Source organism: Trichosurus vulpecula, chromosome 2 (assembly GCF_011100635.1).
Source record: "Trichosurus vulpecula isolate mTriVul1 chromosome 2, mTriVul1.pri, whole genome shotgun sequence".
Lineage (NCBI taxonomy): Eukaryota > Metazoa > Chordata > Mammalia > Diprotodontia > Phalangeridae > Trichosurus > Trichosurus vulpecula.
In genome coordinates, this window is record NC_050574.1 from 51,974,988 (window position 1) to 51,998,229 (window position 23,242).

Genomic DNA, 23,242 nt, shown 5'->3' on the forward strand with positions numbered 1-23,242 from the left:
AGCCCAGGACAAATCACAAATTCTAGCTTCCAACAGTGGAACCGCATCTGAAGCCATCGATAATGGAGGCCTGGGTAACAAATAATGAAATCCTCAGTACTTTAGTGAGGGAGGGCCCTCCCCTGCACAGAGCATGAAGCTTCTGTCACTCACATCCCAGCCATGTGTCAGCCTCAGAAGAGCTGCCTCAAGGATAGTGAGACCACAGTTCTCTCACTCCCACCACCAGGAGACCAACAAAGCCAGGGACAGGAGACCATCTAAATGGTCAGAGGAAGTCTCGGATACTGCCTTTCTCCTCCAGGAGAAATGTTATCTCCTCAACCTTATGTGATACCTAAGGAATATCAGCTCAATAGACCTGGAAGAGATCTTAATATCATTTTGTCTAACCCCTTGAATTTCAAAGATGAAGAAACTCAGTTCCAGAGAAGCAAAATAATTCATCTGAAAGTGAGAATTAAAGGAGAGGTGAAATACCTTGGTAATGAGATTGCCAACATAGGGCAGGACTCCCCGAGCTGCCAGGTAGACCTTCCAGTGTGCTGGTTTGATTAGCTTCTGGTAGAGTGCTAAATACTCAGCGGCACACTCTCCAGCAATACTCAACTCGTCCAGGTAACTGGTACAGGGAGACAAAGAAATTATAACTCGGCAACTGAAACAGGCCTGAACATGTAAGCAGAAAGGAGAATAAGCAGCCAATAGCCAAGGCAACAAACCATTTGCAACAATAAAGCACAAAAAACCCAATAGGGCTAGAATTTAGGTAGCAGAAACACAAGGTGTACACTTTGTGCCACCTCAGCCTACATGGGCCTCTCAGGAATTCCTTGGAAGCCCTGATGCCCTCCAAGGCAAAGATGATGGAAAGCCAGAGAAACACAGGCTCTCAATGCCCCTGCCCAGTCCTCCATAGTACCTGGTGAGGAGGTCAAGGACCTGCTGTTTACGGCTGGGAATGGTTGCCAGAGCCTCCACGATGGTGCAGGCCGCCTGACGGGCTGCTTGGGTCGCTGGAGTGAACAGCACCTGAAAGAACATAAGGGAGGCAGGATGTCATTGACTGGATGAGGTGGTAGTTCTCCCCATCCCGGGCTCCAGGCTGTCTCACTGCCCCCTTGCTAACACTGCCAGCTACTCCATCCCAAGGAGAAACCCTGTGGGAAGACTTCTTGGGGAAGGGTGAACCTGAAATTCACACAGGAGCCTCAATACTCCAAACGAAAAGGAAAGGAGGCGTAAGGGAGAGAAGCAGCTGGCTGGCTACATGTGCTTTGGCCTAGTAGAGTCAAATGGCATTTTTACTAAGATCTTTGTTAATTAGTTTGCAAGACAATATGTAAGATGCCTGAATTTTAATACAGATTATTTTATGAGCACCTTTGTTTTAGAAGAAACAATTAGCTTTCTGCCAAAGTCTTCATTTAATGGAACTCTCCTCACAGTGTGGACTATTTGGTTTTAATGTATTAATTATATGCTTCTTTGAAATACTGTGGAGGGAAGGAGCTGGGGAAGGAAGAGGAGAAAGAAGAGAGGAAAACAGAAGGGAAAACAGGAGACTGGAGAGAAAGGAGCAAGAGGGGAACGGGAATGTGAGAATGGAGGGAGGACAAAGGGACAGAGAAAAGGAGGTAAGAAAGTAGAGAGGTTGAGAAGCACAAGGGGCAGAGAAGAACAGCAGGATGGAGGAAGGGTAAAGGAGAACAGGAGAAGGCGGGAGGGAGTATGCTTTGGGTCCTGACGTTTAGCCACATGAGCAGGGGAGGTGAAGTCAGCAGAGAACAGAGACTATCAAGGTTGGTAAGTGGGCAAGAAAGATTCTGCTCTGCCTACGCAGACCACCACCTAGTTAACAGCAACATTAAGCCCTACTGGATCATGATGGGAAAGGTACAGGCAGGCAACGACACAGGAGAAAGAGTAAAAGCAGCAGGAGTGGGAAGGGGAGAAGACATCTCTAAAAAGCCTAATGGTGGCTTGGCTCCCTCACCTGCCGAAGCCAGTTGTTGTGACCCAATTTGAGATCCAAGGGGGAGGTCCTCTTCCCCCGACGGCTCATGTACTGTTTCCACCTCCACACATACTTCTCTGTCAAGTAGAGCTGCCGAAGCTCTGACCTAGTGGAGGATTTCCCATTGGAATCGATACCTGGAACGTGGAAGGAAGAATGAGGAAAACAAGGCATTCTGAATAAAAGGGGTAGAGGTAAGAAGCCATAGGTCTATCAGTTTTGTGGGTTAAGTCTTCCTCAATTAGACTGTGAGCTCCTGAAAGGTAGGGACTGTTTTAATTTTTCTTTGTACCTCTAGCACTTAGCCTAGTACCAAACACATAGTAAACAATAAATGCTTGCTGATTGAATGGTTAAATGCATTCTAAATCTTAAAGCATTATACAAATATGAATTGCTGTCTACATTGTCATTGGACTCAGGCTTTGCCATGGATGCCAAAGTCTTCTTTCTTTTAAAATGAAAAAACATGTACTGTTATTATGACTTTATCAATTAATACCAATATTCCAACATACAAGGAAGAACAAAAAAAGAGACTGGATGAGAAATTGTGACCCTCTATTAGATAAAATTTATTTTTCAAAATCATATGTTAGATCTGACAGGGAAGGAATAAAATTGCCCTATTCGCATCTCCTTCCTTCTGTGTCTTTTTGTTTTATAATTATTCTTTTCTATTATTCTAATTCAATTTTTTTTTCTATTTCCAAGCATTTTTTTTCCTCCTCACCCCCAAGCTTTGTAAAGAGAAAGGTGTACCTCTAGTGGGAAGGCATTTCTTCCAGGCCTCATAGGATGCCTTTGGGTCTCGCTTGAGCCACAGTTGAGCCTGGGCATGGATCTCATTGCAATACGGCTTAACTGTGGTGAGAGCTTCAACAGGAACATCCTAGGGGAGAGGGACACAAGATGAGAGCTTTCCAACAAACCTAAGACTCCAAAACACGAAGGGCCAGAGCAGCCATAGTTGTGCTGGTGAGTTTTCCTGATAATCCTACTTAGCAGCAACAGCTCCAGAATTAATTTAGGATTCCTGACTCACCACTGTGTAGTGTAAGATGTTGATTACTTACTAGAACAGCTACAACTGGTTCTTGAAAGGAAACTATAAAATTCTCAAGCATAGCTGTAGTACCTTCTAGTCTTGATCATAAATTTTCCTTTTGATTTTATGTCTCAGGAGACTGTGCATCTCGAGCTCACCCTCCCCTACTTTTCTAACTCTGAACATAAACTTCCTCACTGCACAAGTCTTCAAATGTATACTGGGTCCAGTTCAGGGAGTGAATTTTTCCCCTAGCATGTATCAAGTCCTCAAAGCTCAGAAATGTCACATACAGAGGCCTAAGGTGGCGGCCCTTAGTTCTGACCCACTTACTTCTGTTTATTTTCAGACCCTGACTTGTCTGGAAGAGAGTATTCAAGTCTTCATGCAATTTAAGCAAACTATTCTCGACAATTAGAACCCTCCCCAGGAGGTCTTCAAACAAAGTCAGTCAAGGAGTTGTCAACAAGCATTGATTAAGCATCTACTATGTGCCAGGCACTGTGCTAAGGATACAAAAACAGGCAAACAATTCCTGTCCTCAAGAGGTTCCCAGTCTAATAAGAAGACAGCACACAAATAACTATGCACTATACAAATATAGACAGGATAACAACTAGCATTTCAACAGTGCTGTAAGATCTATGAAGCACTTTATAAACATTATTTCACAATAACCCTGGGAGGCAGGTGCTACTGTGACTCCCATTTTACAAGAGAAGAAACCGAGGCAGGTGGCGGAGTCTTCCTGAGTCCAGGTCCAGCACTCTACCCAATGTACCACCTTGCTGCCTGACCTTGAGTATTCTCAGAGGGAAGGTACTAGCATTAAGAGAGATTTGGAAGGATTTCTTGCACAAGATGGGATTTTGGTAAAGGCAGAGATAAGGAGGAAGAGCATTCTAAATGGGGGACAATGAAAACATCTCTGGAATGGCAAAGAGGCCGGTGTCAGTTAGGTGACACACAGTGGACTGAGCACTGGGCCTGGTTTCAGGAAGACCTGACTTCAAATCTGGCCTTGGGCACTTACAAGCTGTGTGACCCTGGGCAAGTTACTTAACCTTTTTCTGCCTCAGTTTCCTCATCTGTAAAATGAGGGTGATAATAGCACCTACCTCCCATGGTTGTTGTGAGGATCAAATGACACAGTATTTGTAAAGTACTTGGCACTTAGCACACGACCTGGCACACAGCAGACACTATGTAAATGCTTATTCCTTCCCTCTCTTCCATTGAAAAGTGCATGGAGGGAAGAAAAGCACAAGACCAGAAAGGTTGGAAGAGGCCCAACTATGAAGGGTTTTAAATGCCAAAGAGGATTTTATTAGTTGCTAGAGGTAAGAGGGAACCACTGGAGTTTATTGAGTAGGGGGGTGACATGGTCAGACCTGTACTTTAGGAAAATCACTTTGGTGCCTGATGAAGTGGAGTGGGGAGAGAAGGCTACTACAATAGTGTGGACATGAGGTGATGATCGTCTGCCCTAGGGTGGTGGCAGTATCAGAGAGAAGGGGGTGGGTTTGAGAAATGGTGCTGAGGTGAAATCTACAGGCCTTGGCAAAAGTTGGATTGGGCGGGGCGGGGATTGAGAGTGAGGTGGCCAGGATGACTCCTAGGTTGTGAGCCTGAGGCAGTAGGAGGACGGTGTGGCCCCCTACAGTAATAGGGAAGGGAGGAGAGGTGGGGTGTTTGGGGGGAAAGATGATGACTTCTGTTTTGGGCATGTTGCATTTAAGATGTCTACTGGACATCCAGCTCCACATGTCTGGAAGACAGCAGGAAATGCAAGACTGGAAGTCAGCAGAGCGTTCGGGGCACTTGTCAGATGCGCTGTTGAGAAGAATCTTCCTCAGGGAATGCTTCTGGCCCTGGAGGTACTTTCTAACCCTGAGATTCTATGATAAAAATACCCAACCTGCCAGTACTGTGACGGTTCTCCCTTTCAGCTCTCTCAATCCTCCCATAGCTGTCCTTCCACATTAGTTTCCATAAGCCATATCTCATCTGCACCTGCCCTCAAAATCTCCAGAATCACCTCACTACCCTCCTAGATGGCCCCAACCTCCAGAGGTCCATGTCACTCCAGCTTTAACGACATATTCAACCAAGAAAGAATGAAAGACCAAGTCAGATCTGTGAGGTACTTCCTACAGATGCTCCAATAATCTGTATCTTGCCTAATCTGAGGGTGTTTCAACAGTTTCAGAAAGCAGATAGCTTCTGAACTTTAATGAAGTTCAAAGAACTGCCACCCACCAGCCAAGCTCTGGTTGGTCAAAAGTCTGTGCCTCAAAAAGCCCCAGTGGGCAAAGGGAAAAAAAAAATACCTAAGGTGAAGTGTTGGGCAGATGGTCCATGAAACCCCCTGAGCTGTTTGTCCCAGGGCCAGATTTTAAACACTCCCTTTTTCCATGGGAGACACAGCAAGACAATGAGAGGCATCAGGCCTGTTTTGGCCATCGGGAGCCCCCAAGAAGCAGCAGCTACTGGAGCCCAGCACCTCTGCTTGGCTTTGCTGGCTGTGTGTCTGCCAAGAGCCCATGAAATACCTTGTTCTTCTTGCTGGTTGGAGCAGGCGGCTTGATCAGCTTCTGCAGGATCCGGAGGCACATGAGAGTAATGTTCTCCACAACAACAGGTGTTTTGATGTTTACAGCCATGAGGAAAAGACTGAGAGCTGGTATGGAGGAGGCAGAGGCCCTGAGTCACTCCCACTGCCCAAGGAGTGCCCCAAGTCCTAGCAGATCTGGATTCTCCAGAGCCTCTGCCCTGAAAAACCCCTGCCCCTGAAATGCCTGCCCCAATCCCCAGCTCCCTGATCTCACCACAGCGCAAGCGAAGTTCCCAGCAGCTATCCTCCTTCGAGATGGAGTCCGTCAGTAAGAGCATTTCATACTGAAGGCTGCTTGCCTGCAAGATCAAGGGGAAAAGAGAGGTCCAGATGGGCCACAAGTCTGGCCACGACCTTTCACCTCTGACAGGTGTCACTGAAAGAGATGTGGTCACAGGCATCCCAAGGCTTGGTGGGTGAGCCTAGAGTAATATCTCAGAGTTATAACAGTGATAGCCACTCACACTTACAAAGCACTTTCTTCATCACAACCCGGGCTGAGAAGGGTAAGTGGCTCGCCCATGATCATGCAGCTGGTGAGATGTCATTCATTGTCAGGATTTGAATCTAAATACCCTGACTCCAAGACCTATGTTCTTTCTTTACCCTGTGCTTCCTCTCATAGTAGAGACACTAACAGCGTATAAGCGAGGAGGAGCAGATGCCTGCACACCCACTGGCCCAGGTACTGATGTACCACTGACCCGTGCCCTGAGGTTGGTATTAGCATGGGAATGGCAAGGTTGGGAACTGACCGGAGCAAGAGGGCTCCTTTGCTCCTCAAAACACCACAGTGAAACTGGGTGGAAGGGGACAGAAGAAGAGTAGGGTGTCAGGGTATGCAAGATAAGACCGAGGGGGACAGAGGAGAAATGAGAAGAGGCTGGCTCCCTCACCAGATCAGGGTTGGCCCAATGGCCTTTCAGAGCTGCCGAGACCTTGCCAATGATCAGGTCGTTCACTTGCTGAGTTGCTTCTGGATTATCCCTAAGAAGAGCAAGAAACAGACAGTTATTAAACTCACTGTTTAATGGTTGTGATTTAATTGGCTGTGATTCCCTGTTTAGGGGCAGCCTGGGTACACAGGGCTTAACTTTCCTAACAAGAGAGGGAGGAAGACCTAGAGGTTTCCCAGAAAAAGAGGCCAGGACAGGCACCTTTCCTGGACACTGCTCCTCCTCCATCAAGAGAACAGCAGCACCGGCACCAACATGGCCTCGTGCTTTCAGAGCACAACCATCCTTTGCACCTCAGCTTCCCATGCACACAGCATCCTCCCTTCGCCTTGCCTCTCTGTGCCTTTTGGGGCACAACTGGAAAGAGCTCTCAGTTCAACCACTATTTCTGCTTCAAGTCTCTTCTCATGAATCATCCTGACAGCTCCATTTGACAGGCACGCTTAGCAATCCACTAGGTATTGTTCATCTGTTTTCAAGAGGACCAGTGACATCACAGGTGATGACCTGATTTGCAGGTGAATTGGATTTAAGTGAGGCGGAGCTGCACAAAGTCACCAACTTTGCTCTCTCTTCCTAAGTCACTGATGTCCAGTGATAAGACAAAAGTCAGCATGACTGCCATAGCCTAGGATACAGTGAATGACCTTGGCATTTTTAATGTCTGACCAAGCTCTCAGGACTCCACAACTCCTGCTTCAGTCACCTCCATGGCCACTGGAACAAACTGTTTTCATCCAACCAACATACTGGGGGAAGTCTTCACATACTTGGAGCAGACAGCCCCCAACTCACTAATAGGTTTGAGGCCTGCTGGACACCTTCAACCTCATTTAGCCCATCTGCTGAGATGGTTTTATTGGGGTATGACCACTGCATATGCTACAACTTCCTGGAGCCACAGGTGAGAGTTGGGTGGATCGTGTGGACACCTTGAAAAGGGCTCAGCAGCCCTCCCATCAGAGGTGCTAGTCCTCCTGAACACCACACCCCACCTAGTAGGTACAGGGCACTAGACTAGACACTAGGGATACCAAATTACTGCTCAAAGTTGGCAAATCAAGAAGACTGAGAAACTCCCAAAGGTCACTTAACCATTCTTTCCTAAGCACTTTATCCTCTTGTCAATCTTTATGATAAATCTATTTTCCACTCACATTCAACTCAAATGCCATTTTCTCCAGTCTTTCCTGATTCCCAGTGTCCCCACCTCCCCGCTCTGACCTCAAAAAGTGCTTTGTATTATACCTTTCTAAAGCCTTCATTCCACAACAGTATACATAACAGTTCTCTGTTTTCTCTTACTAATCTATGGACTCCACTGACAGCAATGACTACATGCAATCCAAACCTTAACTCCAAACCACAGTCCTGTGTAATGTTCTGCACTAAACAGCTATTTTGTGTTTCCTGCGCAGCTAGCATGACCATCTCCAAAGCAGACACAAGAGAAAAAGGATAAGCTGGGTCATACCTGGTGAGGAGACACATGAGCTGGCGGACTTCCTCCCGCATGGAGGCTGCTCCCCGGCGCAGATTGTAATCAAAGAGCTCCCGGATGAGGCCCTGTGAGACAAGGATATGGCGCAAGGCCGGGTTCGTGGCCAGGGCCCGGAGCAGCGTGATGCAGTGTTCGGTGACCGCAGAGGCACATCCATAACACTTGGTGGAGGAGGTGTGGCCACAGCCTAGGACCGATAAGGCTCGATACTGGCTGGCAGTGAACGTCGGCTGCACTGTTGTCCTCGATGACTTGGTAGCTGCCTCCCTCTGCTGCAAATCATACTCTAGGAGCTCCTTCCGTGAAGCAAAGACTTTCTGGAGCCAAGAAGAGAGGGAAGAAAGAAGGAGTCAATTATTTTAACACCAGAGAGAAGCAACCATCCTGAAATTCACCTCAAAACTTCAACTGAGAAACCTTTTTCTAGCCAAGCCTGTTTCAGGGGCTGCAGTCCTTAGCTCTAGTAACTCAGAGCACCTTTACAATCCTAGAAAAACTTGGCTGTTAATATGTTTGTGACAGTCCAGAAAACCCTCTAGTTTTGGAGAGGAGAGACAAGGAGGGAATCATCCTTAGTGTAACAGGCTATCTCTGTTCTAAGCATAACTCCTCCCCTGCCTGGCAACTGGGTTCTAAGAAGGGGAGCAAAAAACTTTTTCCTTGAAAGGATTAGCTAACTTTTAAAAAAATGTTTCCATCCTTTCCAGTGTCTCCCCAATGTTACGATGCTGTTTATTAAAATTTTGCATTGGTGCTGGGAATAGCCTCTTAATTCTGCCTCCCATGCAGCTGGATAGAGTTGTCCTAAAACGTCTCAAGGCATAATCAGAGTGTTCCAGGGTAAATAACAGCAGTTTGAAGGAGTCTAGCATTTTGAACAACATGCTGTCTGCTCCAGGCATACTCCCTCCTGTGTGGCACTACTTCCCTTTTCTGGAATTTCTTATTCCCAGAGCCTTTCATGCTAGATGCTTCCTAGCTGGCCTCACTCACTAACTGGAGCCTTGCTGCCTACGGCATCAGAGGTGGAAAACTAATCAGACATGCTTGGCTGGAGGCCCCTCCTCCATAAAACATCTGGCCCTTGTCCACACTGGGGAGCAGCCAAATTCTATGGGATGGAACCCAGGGATGCTCACACCAAACTGGGGAAAGAAGGAGGGCCTGTGTGATGCCACACACAAACAGGATCAGTCAAAGGCAGGACCTGAATTCAGGTAGTCCTGGATCTCAGGCCATCTCTTTATCCGCTAGTCTATGCTCCTCTCTGTTAATCTGGATAATTTAATCCATGTCTTCTAAATTATCAGTTCTGTTGGCACCAGTTGATTTTACAAATAGAAAAGCTAAAGTGCCAGGACAAAAGCAGATAAGACAAAGGCGGCATGAGCCCAACCCTGGTGACATATGGGCTGGTGGTCTCACCCAGTGCCCACCCTGGTGAATTTCTGCACAGTGAGATTTACAAGACTCCAGGCAAACAGAACTGGTGAGCTGCTCCATCCAGCTCAGGGAGTGGGCACTGACATGCCAAGAGTTCTGGAAGGATACCAATCCCTGTACTCAAACATCTGATTTCTGTGACTTCCTTACACTTGATTTCTAAGGATTATTCTAAGGATTATCAATTAGAGCTGGAAGGGACCTCAGCTATATCTGGTTCTACTCTCTTTTTTTTTTCCCTCTCATTTTTAAGTATAAAGAAACTGAGGCCCAGGGAGGACAGACCTGCTCATGGTACAGGCCAGGACTGGCCTTGAGAGCCACTGAAGCCCCCTGAAACTCTCCAGTCAGGATTCAAATCCTAGTCCTCTGACTCCACACGTGGCACCCTGCCCCAGGCTACCTACCTTCTTCAAGGTGCTCACTGCACTCTCTGGGCAGAGGACCCACCCCACCTAAGCTAGGGGTTAAAGGTCATCTCACAGGAAAGCAAGTAACCAGGAGCTAATCCTTCCAGCTGGTTTGGTCTAGGGCAACACCAGCGTTTGGGTTCATGAATAAGGGCTGCTGGGATGCTTAAATATCAGTGTTACCAGAAAATCCCCCAAATTTTCATACCTGTATGATTTTGGAGAGTTCATCGAAAGAGTTCTTACAGTCTCCACAGTACTCTTGAGCCAGCTGTAGGATGTAGCGATTTACACTGGCTGACGTGGAGCTGATCCCCCCAGCACTACTTGAATCATCCTAGAACCCAGGAAGGGAAGTTGGTCAGCAGCATTCTCCTCCAAGGGAATGTACACAACCGGGAGCTCTTAGCTGACTTAGAAGTCAACCCTCTCTGCTTCCCTCCCAATAACGCCCCTAAACTTAGCTGGGCATTACCTGGGGCTTTTCAGGAGCTGCCTCATTCACTTTGCAAAGCAGATTTTCCAGCTGTGGCCTGTGTCCCATTAGCTGGTGATATACTCGGTCAGCTTTATCCAGGAGGGTGTTGATGTTGGTCACAGCCTAGGGATGAGAGGAGGCAAGAGACTGGGCTAGAACTAGTCTAACTTTTCCACACAAAATCACAGGATGTCATCAAACCCATTAATGGTCATCCAGCCTTTACTTAAAGCTCTCCAGTGACAAGTAGAACCCTACTACCTCCTAAATCAGCCTGCTCTTGGAAACCTCTAATTGGGAGGAAGCTTTTCCTTAGATCAAGTTTAATTCTGCCTTTTTGGCAACTTCCACCTAATGCTCCTAAGCTTTGTCCCCAAGGCCCAGGCAGAATTAGTGTAATCCCTCTTCCATAAGACAGTTTTTCCAACACACTTGTAGACAGCTATCATTTCCCCCTAAGGTTTCTCTTCTACAGACTAAATATCCCTCATTCCTTCAACTAAGCCTTACATGGCCATAACTAGAGGCACTGTGCCATCCTGGGTGCCAGCTTCTGGACACTTCTCAGCTAACTGGCATCCTTCCTAAAATACAGTGCCCAAAAATGAACACCCTAGAACATATCTAGTCCAACCAGACAGAGCATATATAATGGGACCCACCCTCTCCCTTGGCCTGAACACTGCCTTTCTGAATGTAACCTGAAATAGTATTTGCTTTCTTGGCTTCCACTGCCATGGCAACCAGAAAAGGTTTTTAGGCCATTAACCCACTTACCCATCCTGTTTAAGACTTTACATTTATCTCATTAAATTCCAACTTTTTAAAGTGGACTCACTGTTCTAGGTATATCAAGACCTAGAATCCTGAATTCTTACTTTGTCCTAGAGTATGTTAGCTCCCCTTCTCAGCTCTGTGTCATCTGTCAATCTAATAAGAGTATCCTCAAAGTCTTTCTCCAGAGCCATTGATAAAAATGCTCAACAGTCCAGGGTCAAGCACAGACTAAGGGCCTCCAGGGGAATCCTCCAGGCAAGACTGCCTCCAACCATAAATGAATTAAGGATTGGTCATCCAAGCAGTTCTAAATCTACCAAATGGTACCACCCCTCCATCTTTTCCACGAAAATAACATGAGAAACTTTATCAGATGCATCACTAAAGTCCAGATAAGCTATATGTATAGCATCTTCCAGATTTATTAGTCTATCAGTCCTGTCAATGAACCAATAAACATTAAGGACCTACAGTGTGCCAGACACTGCTACGTGCTGGGGCTACAGGAAGTGGCAAAAGAAAGTCTTTGACCTCAAGGAGCTCACAATCTAATGGGCGATACAAGAAGCAAATAAATATGTACAAATAAGCAAAGGATAACTAAGAAGACACTAGAATCAAGAAGGGTTGGAAAATCCTATAAAAGATGGGATTTTAGCTGGCACTTAGAAGGAAGTCAGGAGACAGAGATTAGGAAGGAGAGCATTCCAGGAATGAAGGGCAGCCAGAGGAAATGTCCCGAGTCAAAAAAGATGTTCTTGTTCATGGAACAGCAAGGAGGCCAGTCAAAATAAGGAAACAAAGTTCCTCTGGAATGACCCATTCTTGACAGTGTTCTCTTTACAAAAGAATAGGTCGACCCATCCCTTATTCTTAACCCTTTGAAATTCACTCTTCTACATGTACAAGGTACATGTGAGACTATACTCAGATTCTCTTTTCTTCTCCAATCTAAGGTAGAGTGGTAATTTTCTCCCAAGGTTCCTATCATTATCACACCAACATCCACTTCTTTGGTGAGAATTAGATCCAAGATAGCATTTCCATTTGTTAGTTCCTCCATTTTTAAGCTCCTCAGGGCCTTGCCTTCTGACTCACTTTCTCTGCCAGAATTTAAGCACCACCTGGTCTTTTCGACTACCTTGTACTGAATCCTTTGCATGTTTTCTCCCCCGACTGTGATCTTCTTGAGAGGAAGAGATGGTATCCCCAGCACTCAGCAAAGTATTGGCACATAGCAAATGCTTAATAAATGTTTTTCTATTCCAATCGTTAAATTAAGTCAAGAAATTATTAGCCACCCTTATTTCTGAAAGAGAGAGTTCCAATAGATGTCTGGGTAACTGAACTTAGTTAATACATCCTGCCTCTAAGTTAGGCTTATAATCTGGTTTTGGTTGGTTTGTTGTTGTTTTTTTAAACTCGTCTATTTCCCTTCTGTCCATTTGATCGATCTATAGTGACCTCCAGGGATAACACTGCTTCTGCTGATCTTCACTCAGATGTTCTCTACCAGGATCCTTCCCTGTGGTTTTCCATCTGTATCTTCATATAAGTACTCTTTCATCATATACAACGTTACTCTCAACCCTCTTTTATTGTATCTTGGTGCTTTCAAATAAGAAACAGATGCCTCACTTCAGTCACAGGTCTCATCACACTGAGTGCTGCTGATGTTTCTGAGGTCAAATTTGCCTCTTTGCTTTAGTATGTCTAGTTCATCTTTGTTGCTACCTGTACTTTTTGCATTTCTATATAGACATGAGGTTATCGATTTAATTATCGGTTCCTTTCATGCATTTTTCACCCCTAGGAACTTCTATCTATCTCCACTGCTATCCTTCCCACATCACAGTTATTCTCTGTAGTACCTAAGTTGGTGGATATACCTAGACATTATTCTCATGCCCCTTTCTTTTCAGTTATGAGTCCTTTTGATTAGATTTACAAGACTCCAGGCGAATATAGTCTTACCAATCCTAACCTAGTGCACTTTATACTTGGCCAGGAGCATGTCATTCCTATATTATAATCTCTCATCCAGAAATCATAGATCAGTAAACCCCATTCTCTGATACCATATTCTTAGCTACATCTTCACTTCCTTGAAATGTCATCTCTAAATTATTCTAGTAAATTCCTCTATTCTCCGCTACCTTAATTTGATTTCCTTCTGGCCTTGGGTTCAGACAACTTACAAAATCCAATCACACATTCTTTATGATTGCAACCAAAGTTTAGAAGGCCAAGAGTTTCATGCTTCCCACATAGCAGAAGGGTGCCCCTACTGAAAATGTGGCCAAATAAGGTTTGTGAATTTTCAAACCTCAGGTTATCTTCTATATGAGATGCACCTCTTGTTTTACCGAAAGCCACCCTTACCAAATCCTAATCAAACCAGATGGGTCATTATTCTGACTTGTTTCACTCCATAAAATTTAAAACCTTGATAGTCTTCTTCCCCTCTCACAAAGCTAATTATCCTTTACCCCAACAGGTACACCTAAAGGAAGATGAGATGGTTCTACTACTCTCAGGCTGGGCCTATTCTCACCTTCTTTCGGTCTTCTTCATTCTCAATGGGATCCACAGCACAGCAGGGCTTGGCATAAAGCATGAAGTCAAAGCGAGCATATTTACAGAAGCCACAGGCATTGCATAAGAAGGGATCCTTCTCATCATAGTTGATGGACCTAGAAAGCCAAGATAGTTAGATCAAAGGGCCGGCAGAGGTTTGAGGGATATTCTCAAGGTTGGGATCACATCAGATTTACTTTCTGAAACTCTAATATCAACCACTATAATGAGTTATCATCAGATATTAGAAGGTGAAGATGACTCCAGCAATAAGGAAGATCCTTGAAATATCCTTGAATTTGACTGAGATGGCATACACCACAGGTATGAATCACACAGCCTACATTTGCTGCCCAAACCAGATTAAAATATAACTGGGAAATATTTAACAAAATAAATGCGCAAATAAACCTTAGATAATGTTAATATGAGGTTTTCTAAGTCAATAAGCAGCCTGCAGGGATACTTATGCATGGTTTGGTGGTTCCCATTTCTATCTGAATTTGACACCACTGAGGCACACCACTTTGGTCTTCTACTAGGCCCACTCTTAGTTCCCATAACTCCGCTAACTTACAACTTGAAATCTGAGAGCAGGTATTAAGGAAAAAGTTCAAATTACTGGGTATACGCAGACTCTGCACTGTCCTATGGACCCCACTTATACACTCACACCCACACCTACCCTCCCTCCCTCCCTCTCTCTCTTTCTCACCTGCACTTATGACACTGGTAGACATTTTCCCCACAGTTGCCACAGACCCCAGGGTTAGCAGGAACAGAGGCACTGCATCGAGGGCACTGCAGGGTCTCTGTGGAAGCCTGGTAGTTCTCATAGAAGTCTGCAAACTCAATCATCAGATTTGAGGCCACGATGGGCAGTGGGAGGTCAATCTTCACCTCTGTTTGCCCTGGGGTCAACTGTACTTTCTTGGCTTTGTGCCAACGAGCTGGCCTACGGAATAGAAGCTCCTGGTTAAAAGTCTGCAGCAGAGGAAACTGAGACCTCTCACCTCTAGTGCTATCAAGAGACAAGGGAAAAAAACTCACGAGCACTTGGGTAAGTAATTCCAAGGTAAGTAATTAAAGGGGGAGGATGAGTAGACAGTTGATTCATTCATTTTACTAACAGCTTTACCCTAGTAAGGTGAGATAGTCCAGGGGTGTGCATGCATAACCGACTTTGCATGTATTTATAGGCTGGTTTCCAAGAAAACCAACAGAAATGTGATACTTGATCACTCACAGATACTAAAGAAATACAACACCTCAAAGTAAGTGATGCTGAAAATGAAAACCCCAAGAGGTATATCTAATACAATGGATAGGACCAGATGACCCTATGAGCTTCCATGATACTAAGATAGTAACTGCTCCCCCAACTGACTCTATTTCTCTCAGCCCCCATTATGACACTCATTTTGGAGGACCATAGCTAAATTGCTTTAGGGATATCAAGAAGCATGCCCTGGAATCTAGGCCAAGTGTCAAAAATAGTAGCAAAAATAAGCACAATTAAAAAAAAATAACTCCCATCATCCCTACATCCCTACCCAACAGAACAGAAAATTATACCAGCTATCTTGAGCAATAGCTTCAAAAAAACTGAATTTCTGTCCTCAGGCCACCAGTATTGCCTTTTGGTATCAGAGTTCAAGGTAAAAACCTCTCAGCCTGGTTCCCAAGAACAACTTTCTGAGGCAATGTGGCCCACTCTGTACTCTCCTCCTGCCCACCATTCCAGCAGCTCCACATGCAGGGTAGCACACATCCCTTTATAAAGTCAACGCTTTCCACATGAGCAGGCTCAGGTAGGAATGAGGAACTCTTGTCACCAGATACCAAAACTCCCCCAAACCAACCTGGGTTCTTTGTGAGGCTTTTCAAGTTAGCTCACCTCCCAGGCCACACTCACCGTTAACAATGTGGGACCTTCCTGGCCTCTGAGCCTAACCACAGAGTCTGATACCTCACCAGAATAAGATCCAATTCCATGAAATCCACACCTCCTGCCTCTCCTCACAATTCTTTCATTTTTGCTCTTCCTGACTCACCCGTACTGCCCTGAATCTAAACTCAAATAGATGCAGGAATGCCCAAGGCTGTGTTACATGACATGAAATGGGGTAAGAAAAGTTTAGGCAGAAATTGAAGAGATTTATAACAGACAAATTCTGGGAAAAGACCTCCTGTTGGTGTACAAAGAACTACAAGGTTGATTTGGGAGCAGAATGGTTGTTCCTCTTGCCAACCTTTTCTACAAATCCTTCACCTCCCAAATCAGGTTTTCACATTTACCATTAAAAGACAAAAAATCAAAAGGAAATGAGAAATCTACTGACACATCTTCCAAGGGATAAGAATTTGCAGAAGGCCGGCCCTTGAAAAACTACAATAGGAGGCATGTTTCTTTCAAGATCTGAGCATGCCATTCATGCCCCTCTAGCTCTTATTCCCCCGGCTAAAACAGCAGGAAAGCTCAAACAAAGAATAGGGTGTAGATCCCTGGAATCAAAGCCAAAACCTTTAAGTGGGCCTCCCAGACCTACCACATCCCCCAGCCTCTTCCCAAACCTGAAAATTCATACTTATTTTTCAGCTCCACGATGGCCTGCACTGTTCGGTTGTTGTAATACAGATTAATGGTTCGCACCATCTTGGTACGCTTCAGGTCACCAATCTTCACTGTCACTTTGCTGATGGTATGGCTGCCAATGAGCTTCACCACCTGCTGAGTGGTGGTGTAACGGGTATCCACTTTGATGGAGGAGAGCTTGATATACTAAAAACAGAGAATGTGAGGCTATTAGGAGGACAATGGGTCACTGAGTCTCCTCCTAAGGCTATTTCCAAACAGTCCATGAATACCTTCTACTTGAAATTACAAATTCGTTAAAGGCATTGTGGGGTAATGAAACAAACACTAGACTTGAAGACAGAAGACCTGAGTTCTAATCTAGACTTTTACTGGTTGTATAAACTTGGGTAAATCATTTCACATCTACACCTCGGTTTCCTTATTTGCAAATGGAGATATTTGCATCACCCACCCCATAAAGCCATTGTGTAAGGAAAATGTATTATAAACCATAAGCATTGCAGAAATAGAAGTTATGAACAAGAATCACTTTAAGTCTGTGTTCTATAGTCTGGGTATCTACTCTTTTCATTTTCTTATCAGAATTGGAATAATAACCTATTCTACATTTATTATTTTCTAAAACTACAACAAACACTGTAGGGTCCTCCATGGTAGAGCCCATCACTTACACAGAATGGCACTTCTGGGTTGTTACACACCAAGCAGGGATCACTCTCTAGGTAATACCCATCGAATTCCACCAAACCAGACAGAGTGCTAGGGAAAAAACCAGGCCAGAGGTGAGTAAATCTTCATTTCTAGGATCACTGACCTTCTCACAGGAATTAAAAATGCCTTGAATCAATAGTTCTGCTCACAGCCCTATGTTACTGATAAAAAATAAGAAGGTTCCTTCTCTCAAGGTCTGGATATCATAAGAAGAAACTTTTGAATTAATTCAGAAAATAGTGCCTTTTCATAGGAAAAAAAGCACTATTACAGGATGCATCTTCTGAGATGCGAACCCAATTGTTTTCATCACTTTCCTTTTCCAGGCACAAGGAACTTACGCTATTTTTATACAGAATCTGACTGGTGATGATGCAATAACTGTCATTAACTTCAAAACTATTTCTTTCTTCATGGTGATCCAAGATTGTTCTACGTTCTGAGATTCTTCTAGCTGCATCAGACTGCACATGAGATTTGGTGGTAAATCAAACCCACCCTTGTTTGAAGAACATGACTAGTTCCGAAATTTCAAAAGATGACTCTAGATCTCACTTTCCTTGGGAATCTTCCAGGTGTAATAAAGAAAATGATGGAGGCCTATTCAAACCCAAATGACGATCATGACACACCTTTCCTCATTGTTATTAACATAAATGTATCCTCATCTCATTTATTATTGTGCTGTCTGAAATCTCCCTAAGATTAAGGGTTTCTAACCCTTTGTCTAAGCTCTGCCCACCAACTATTTCATCCCTATTATTTGGTGGAAACTCGGCTGGTGCCTTAGCTCTCCCAAGAGGTAGGAAGCAAGACAAACTTACTTGTAGATGTTGGAGTTGGGATGATTGGTAAGAATATGGTTTTGGGTTCGGAGAATTTCTACAGCCTTCTGAGAATATTCTTTCAACTGAAAAACAAGTTAGGAAATGATCCTAGTATACAAACCAAAGTCTAAATGGAATAAAAGTCTTTTCTGTTTTTCCCACTCAGAGCTGGCCTGCTAGTAGTTCTAAGGTATTTCAGGCCTGGTACTAAGGGAACTAAGGGAAGCGGGGCTAGCCCCTAGTTACTTCACTTGTTTCAATTCCTCATGGCCTTCCTGACAAGTTTAGTTTGACAGCTTCCTAAGCATCCTAATCTCTGCCCTGGGAATTACCCCTAGTTCCTACAGAAAATGTGGGCAACAATGAGTTAACTACCAGCAGGGAAACATTTCCAAGTGTCTAAGTGTGTTTCTGAAAACAAGTTAGGAGCTTGTTCCCTATGCTTAAGTCTAAGATTGGGCCTTAAAAAATGCTGGGAACATTTACTACTAAATATAAAAATGATTAAATATGTTAAAGTGATCTTCTATATGGGCTTCCTGTCTAAGCCTTAGACGTAACGCCCTTAGCCAAAGAGTAAAATGATGTCCCACCCTGGGAAGAGAGACGAAGCAGTGTTTTGCCTCCCTGACGTCTAAAGTCACGATGTTACCTTTTTCTCAGTCTGTGGGGTTTTCAATGAGAAATATCCCAGCAAGTCTACAAACTGGGCAGCCTTGCGGCCGTAGGCTGGGAGTTCTGGCCAGATGGACCACATCAGGTCTAATAGGAGCTCCTGTTGAGATTTGTTGGAGTTTCTGTGGACAAATGACAAATGACAACTTAGATTACTGAGCTAGGTTTTCCTACCCAGGTGCTTCAAAAACGAGAGATTCCACTTCCTTTTACTAAGTGCCTACTATGTGTAAGACACAATGCCAAATACAGAGGATACAGAAGACTATACAGTCCCTACACTCATGCAGTATATATACCACAAGAGGGGATACAACACACACAAGAACCAGACAAATTACTGACAGTGTCATGGGGAAAAAGAGATACAAACAAAGCACCCCAGGAGAATGTGAGGAGGGACTACTTTAAGTTGGGCTGATTATGGAAGGCTTCAAGGAACACAGGACATAGGAGTTGAACCTTGAAGTAGCATGACACAGTAGAATGTGCTAAACCTGGAGTCAGAGAGAACTGGCTTCAAATCATGCCTTGTACACTTAATAGGTTGTATATCCCTAGGTAAGTCATTTAACCCCTCACAGCCTCAGTCTCCTTAACTATAAAATCAGGAAAATAACAGCACCTACCTCAGAGTGGCTAAGATGCTCAAATGAGATGAGGCCTCTAACAAACTTTGCAAACCTTCAATTGCTATCCACATGTCAGCTATTAGTGTAACTGTAGTCATACGTAAAAAGATTTGAACAAGTAAAGCTAAGGAGAGAGAAGGTTTCAGGCGTGTGTGGCAAGAGAAAATAGAATGGATGACACGGGAAATAATCCAGCCTGGCTACAGAAAAGGCAGAGTGGCTCAGCTCATGCCTTCCTTCTGTTTATTTTACCAAGGAGAAGGCTCTTTAGACTGGGAAAGATAGAATGAAAATAGTAACAAGAAATTGAAACGCAAGGAAAGAAATATACAGATGTAAATATGTGGATGTCCCCAATGAGCCCCAGCCAGCATGCACCAGACCCAAACCACATCTCAGAATTTAAAGAATTTCCAAGTATGATTATTGAACCCTGTTAATCTTTGAAAAATTGTGCAGAGGAACTAGATGGCTAAAGGAGGACAAATATCCTGAGTCTCCAAATAAAAGGGGAAAAAGGAGACCTGAAATGAATTAGGAATATGACTTGGATTCTTGGCAAGATCTTTAAACATTCTATCTAGGGGATAGTTTATCAGCACTTAAGAGAGTAATCACTGAGACAGTGCAGAGTCATTAGGAACAGGTCAGAAGAGACTAACCTCACTTCTTTATAGCATGGGTTTACTGGACTAGTAAATCAGGGAGATACTGGAGACTAAGTGTACCTGGATTTCAGCTAAGCAGTTTATTAAGAAAAATGGAGAGACACGGACTTTATGATAGCAATCATATGTTAATTAATGACAAGTGATAAATTCAATCTTTGAAAGGAGGTCTCTAACAGAGTGTTTTGGGCTAGGTCCTTGTTCCTATTCTGGTCAGCATTTTTAATCAATGATGACAGATGACATACTTGGAAAATGTTTGCACATCCAAAATGGGACGGATTAGCCAATATGCTGCAGTCTCAAATGGCTGGTAGAACAAGCCTCGTTTAATAATACGCAATGGAATAGCGACAAATACAAAAGCCCCAATTTTGAGTTCAGAAAACCAACTACAGAAGTAACAGCTGGAGAGATGTGGCCAGACGTGGGAAAACACCCGGGGGATGGTTTAGTCTGATTCAGCAGATGATGAGGCGACCAAAAAAGCCAATATGATCTTAAGCTGAAGATCAGAAGTAGAGAATCCAGAATGAGAAAAGATATAAATGTTCCTATATTCTGCCCTGGTCAGAATGCATTTGGAATGCCATATTTTATTCTGAATACATTTTAGGAAGGACATTAACAAGCTGACATCCAGAAGAAACCACCAAGATAGTGCATGACAACCATTCATAAATATCTAAAGGACTGGTTTTTGAGCTAGAAAAGAGATTAGTACACTCTTGTCCAATCCCTTCATTTTACTGATAAGGAAACTATGGCTAGAGAGGAGTGATTTGCCCTAGTTCTCATGGGTAGTAAATAAATGGTGGGGTTCGCAGCTGAACTCAAGTCTTCTGTCTCCTTCTACTACACCCAATTAGAATTATTTTGCTTGGCTGCAGAAAAGAGAACCACAACCAAGATACACAAGTAAGAGAGGCAGATTTGGGCCCATAAAAGAATGACCTTCCTAATAAGCACTGCTGCCCAACGCTGTTCTACCTCACTAGGAGCTCTCAAGCAAAGCCTCAATGACCACTAGCGGGGTGTACTGTAGAAAAAGACTTTTGATCAGGTAAACTGATGAATGACCACTGAGGATCCGTCCAGCTCTGGAATACTATGATCCTCCTCAGACAGTCCAGCTAAGCAGGCCCAAACTTGGATAGCAGAGCCCTGTCCTGGCCCCCACCTGTATATGTGCAGTGCCAGGCAGTGAGCTTGCCAGCGCACAGAGGAGGAGTTAGATTCCAGCAGGAAGCATCGAAGAAATTGTATCAAGGTCTCCTTGTCGGCAAATTTGTTCAGTTGGTTCACCAAGGCCGTGCACAGTTGGTCTTCTTGACTGCCTGAGCACTCACCTGCAGAGTGAGGCAAAAACATGGAGGGTTAGGAACCTTCTTGGGACCTGAGATTTTTATTCTATTCCTGCCCTGATGAGGCTAACCAAGCATCTACAATTCAAAAACTTTGCCTGAAAAAAGAAAATAAGTTGTTCGTGAAGAGAATGGTGCTGGATGAAGTCATGTAACAATGTGCCAAAAAAAGCAGGCATCCCCTCCCTGTTCTGTGATAACATTGTACATACCAAATGAAACAGTTTGTCCCCTCTCAGAGTTCAGGCTCCAACCACACCAGGACAGACACATGTGATAAGACAGATATCTGAACAAGTACATAAACAGTAGCATAGGCTTCAGAGCTGAAAGGGACCTCAGAGAACGTTCAGTTCAACCTCCTCATCTTATGAATTAGGAAGTGGAGGTCCAGGGATGCAAAGGGGCCTGCTTGAGGTTACCCCAGCAGTAAGTAGAAGAGCTAAAATTTGAACTCAGAGCTCTCCTGCCACCAAATCCAAAACTCTCTCCACTACAGCATGCTAAACATGCTAACCCTGCACACTGCAATGGCCAAGTGCAGTGCTGGGCCTGAATGAGGTGGGAGTCCTTAGAGCATGTGTTTGCAAAGACTGGAGCCACATGTCTCCAGTCCTGGTTAGCAGCAGGCCCGCCAAGGAATAAAGCCACGTAACCATGAAGGTGGAAATGATTGCAGAGATCAGTGGGTACAACCCCTCACTTGACACAAGGCACACAAGTAAGCTACCCAAGGTCACACAGTGAGTTAGTGAACACTAAGTCTCTGGACCTCTGAGCCTTCAAGGGCTCTTTCCCAGTTATACCAAACCGCCTAGAGGGCAACATCTTCAACACCCTCACCCTTATCATTGGTCTTGAGCCTCCATGAGCCACTGGAAGTGTAACAGCAAGTAAAGTGGGATTTTCTCCTGTTTTTTCTTCTGGAGTTAAGTTTCTGTAACAATTAAGTGCTTAATGTAATGTCGATGGAATGGAATGTTAATGGAATAGGACCTGCTTTGAGCTCTGGCCCAGTTCAAAACTATGGTGCATCCTGAGTCACATGGAGCCCATTGGGGGAGGAGCTTGCCCAACAGAAAAAAGAGTGGGCAGTGAGAGTGAGGCAGAGTTGAGGGAGGGGTTTGCCTAGGGGGACTTGCTTATGGGGAGGCCTAGCAGGGGGAGTGTTTGGGACATTGGCACTCCCTCTGTTGATCTGTGTTGATCTCTCAGATGGAAGTCCTGTCTGTCGGTCTGTGTTATCTCTCGGACAGAAGCCCTATCTGTTGGTCTTTGTGAGTGAGTTGAGCTGGGGAGGGGGGAAGGAAGGAGAGGGGGGACGGGACGGAGACCCACCCATGGGAAGGAGGCTTAGTTTAGGCCCCTTTTGAGAACGGTGGAGTGAATTGAGATGACGGTGCTCGTAATGTACGTAAATATTGTTGTAGCCCTGTTAAGCTTTGTTCTCTCAGAAACAGAAGCTGTGGACAGGAGCCCCTGGAGTTCATTGTCAGACGGGAGCGGGAGCTTGGAGTAGCGCCATCCCTGTGAGCTGAGACCAGGAGCAGGAGCACAGAGCTGCCTGAGTGTGAACCCAGTCAAGAGCTGGGAGTGGTCAGCCCACAGAGGAGGAGCCATGGGACTTGGAAGTCAACCACGAGTTAAGATGAAAGAGGACTTTACTTGGACACTTCGTATTAAGGAGATTGTTCTTACTGTGACCTAGGAGTGGATAGTGTGGTGTTTCCTGTTACTCCTTGGGGATGCGCTGTGCTAGGGAAGACCCCAGCCTGGGCCCCCCAATTATGTAAACAAGTATTATATGATATGTTTTGCTTAAGTATGTTGCTATGAATATTATGCTTTAGTTTATTGAACTACGTTATGCTCTCAATAAATGGTTGATTAGACCCTTAAAATTATTCACAGCAGCAGTCCTCAGGTGTGCTGGTGTGATTGGTGT

The 23,242-nt window shown here is 44.6% G+C and overlaps 1 protein-coding gene across 2 annotated transcripts in view; it reads right to left on the reverse strand.

Annotated features, from left to right (window-relative positions):
- The window catches only part of UBR4 (ubiquitin protein ligase E3 component n-recognin 4), a 146,169-nt gene that overhangs the window by 40,945 nt on the left and 81,982 nt on the right, over nucleotides 1-23,242 (reverse strand). For both annotated transcript variants that reach the window (XM_036746948.1, XM_036746947.1), the window contains 17 exons: nucleotides 21,114-21,282; nucleotides 18,611-18,755; nucleotides 17,956-18,041; nucleotides 17,092-17,179; nucleotides 16,410-16,603; nucleotides 14,537-14,776; nucleotides 13,799-13,937; nucleotides 10,465-10,590; nucleotides 10,198-10,326; nucleotides 8,110-8,453; nucleotides 6,576-6,666; nucleotides 5,894-5,978; nucleotides 5,618-5,745; nucleotides 2,780-2,909; nucleotides 1,997-2,154; nucleotides 923-1,032; nucleotides 481-622 (listed from right to left, as the gene is read on the reverse strand). In XM_036746948.1, the coding sequence (XP_036602843.1) occupies nucleotides 481-622; nucleotides 923-1,032; nucleotides 1,997-2,154; nucleotides 2,780-2,909; nucleotides 5,618-5,745; nucleotides 5,894-5,978; nucleotides 6,576-6,666; nucleotides 8,110-8,453; nucleotides 10,198-10,326; nucleotides 10,465-10,590; nucleotides 13,799-13,937; nucleotides 14,537-14,776; nucleotides 16,410-16,603; nucleotides 17,092-17,179; nucleotides 17,956-18,041; nucleotides 18,611-18,755; nucleotides 21,114-21,282 (2,504 nt within the window). The remainder of the gene's footprint in view (nucleotides 1-480; nucleotides 623-922; nucleotides 1,033-1,996; nucleotides 2,155-2,779; nucleotides 2,910-5,617; nucleotides 5,746-5,893; nucleotides 5,979-6,575; nucleotides 6,667-8,109; nucleotides 8,454-10,197; nucleotides 10,327-10,464; nucleotides 10,591-13,798; nucleotides 13,938-14,536; nucleotides 14,777-16,409; nucleotides 16,604-17,091; nucleotides 17,180-17,955; nucleotides 18,042-18,610; nucleotides 18,756-21,113; nucleotides 21,283-23,242) is intronic.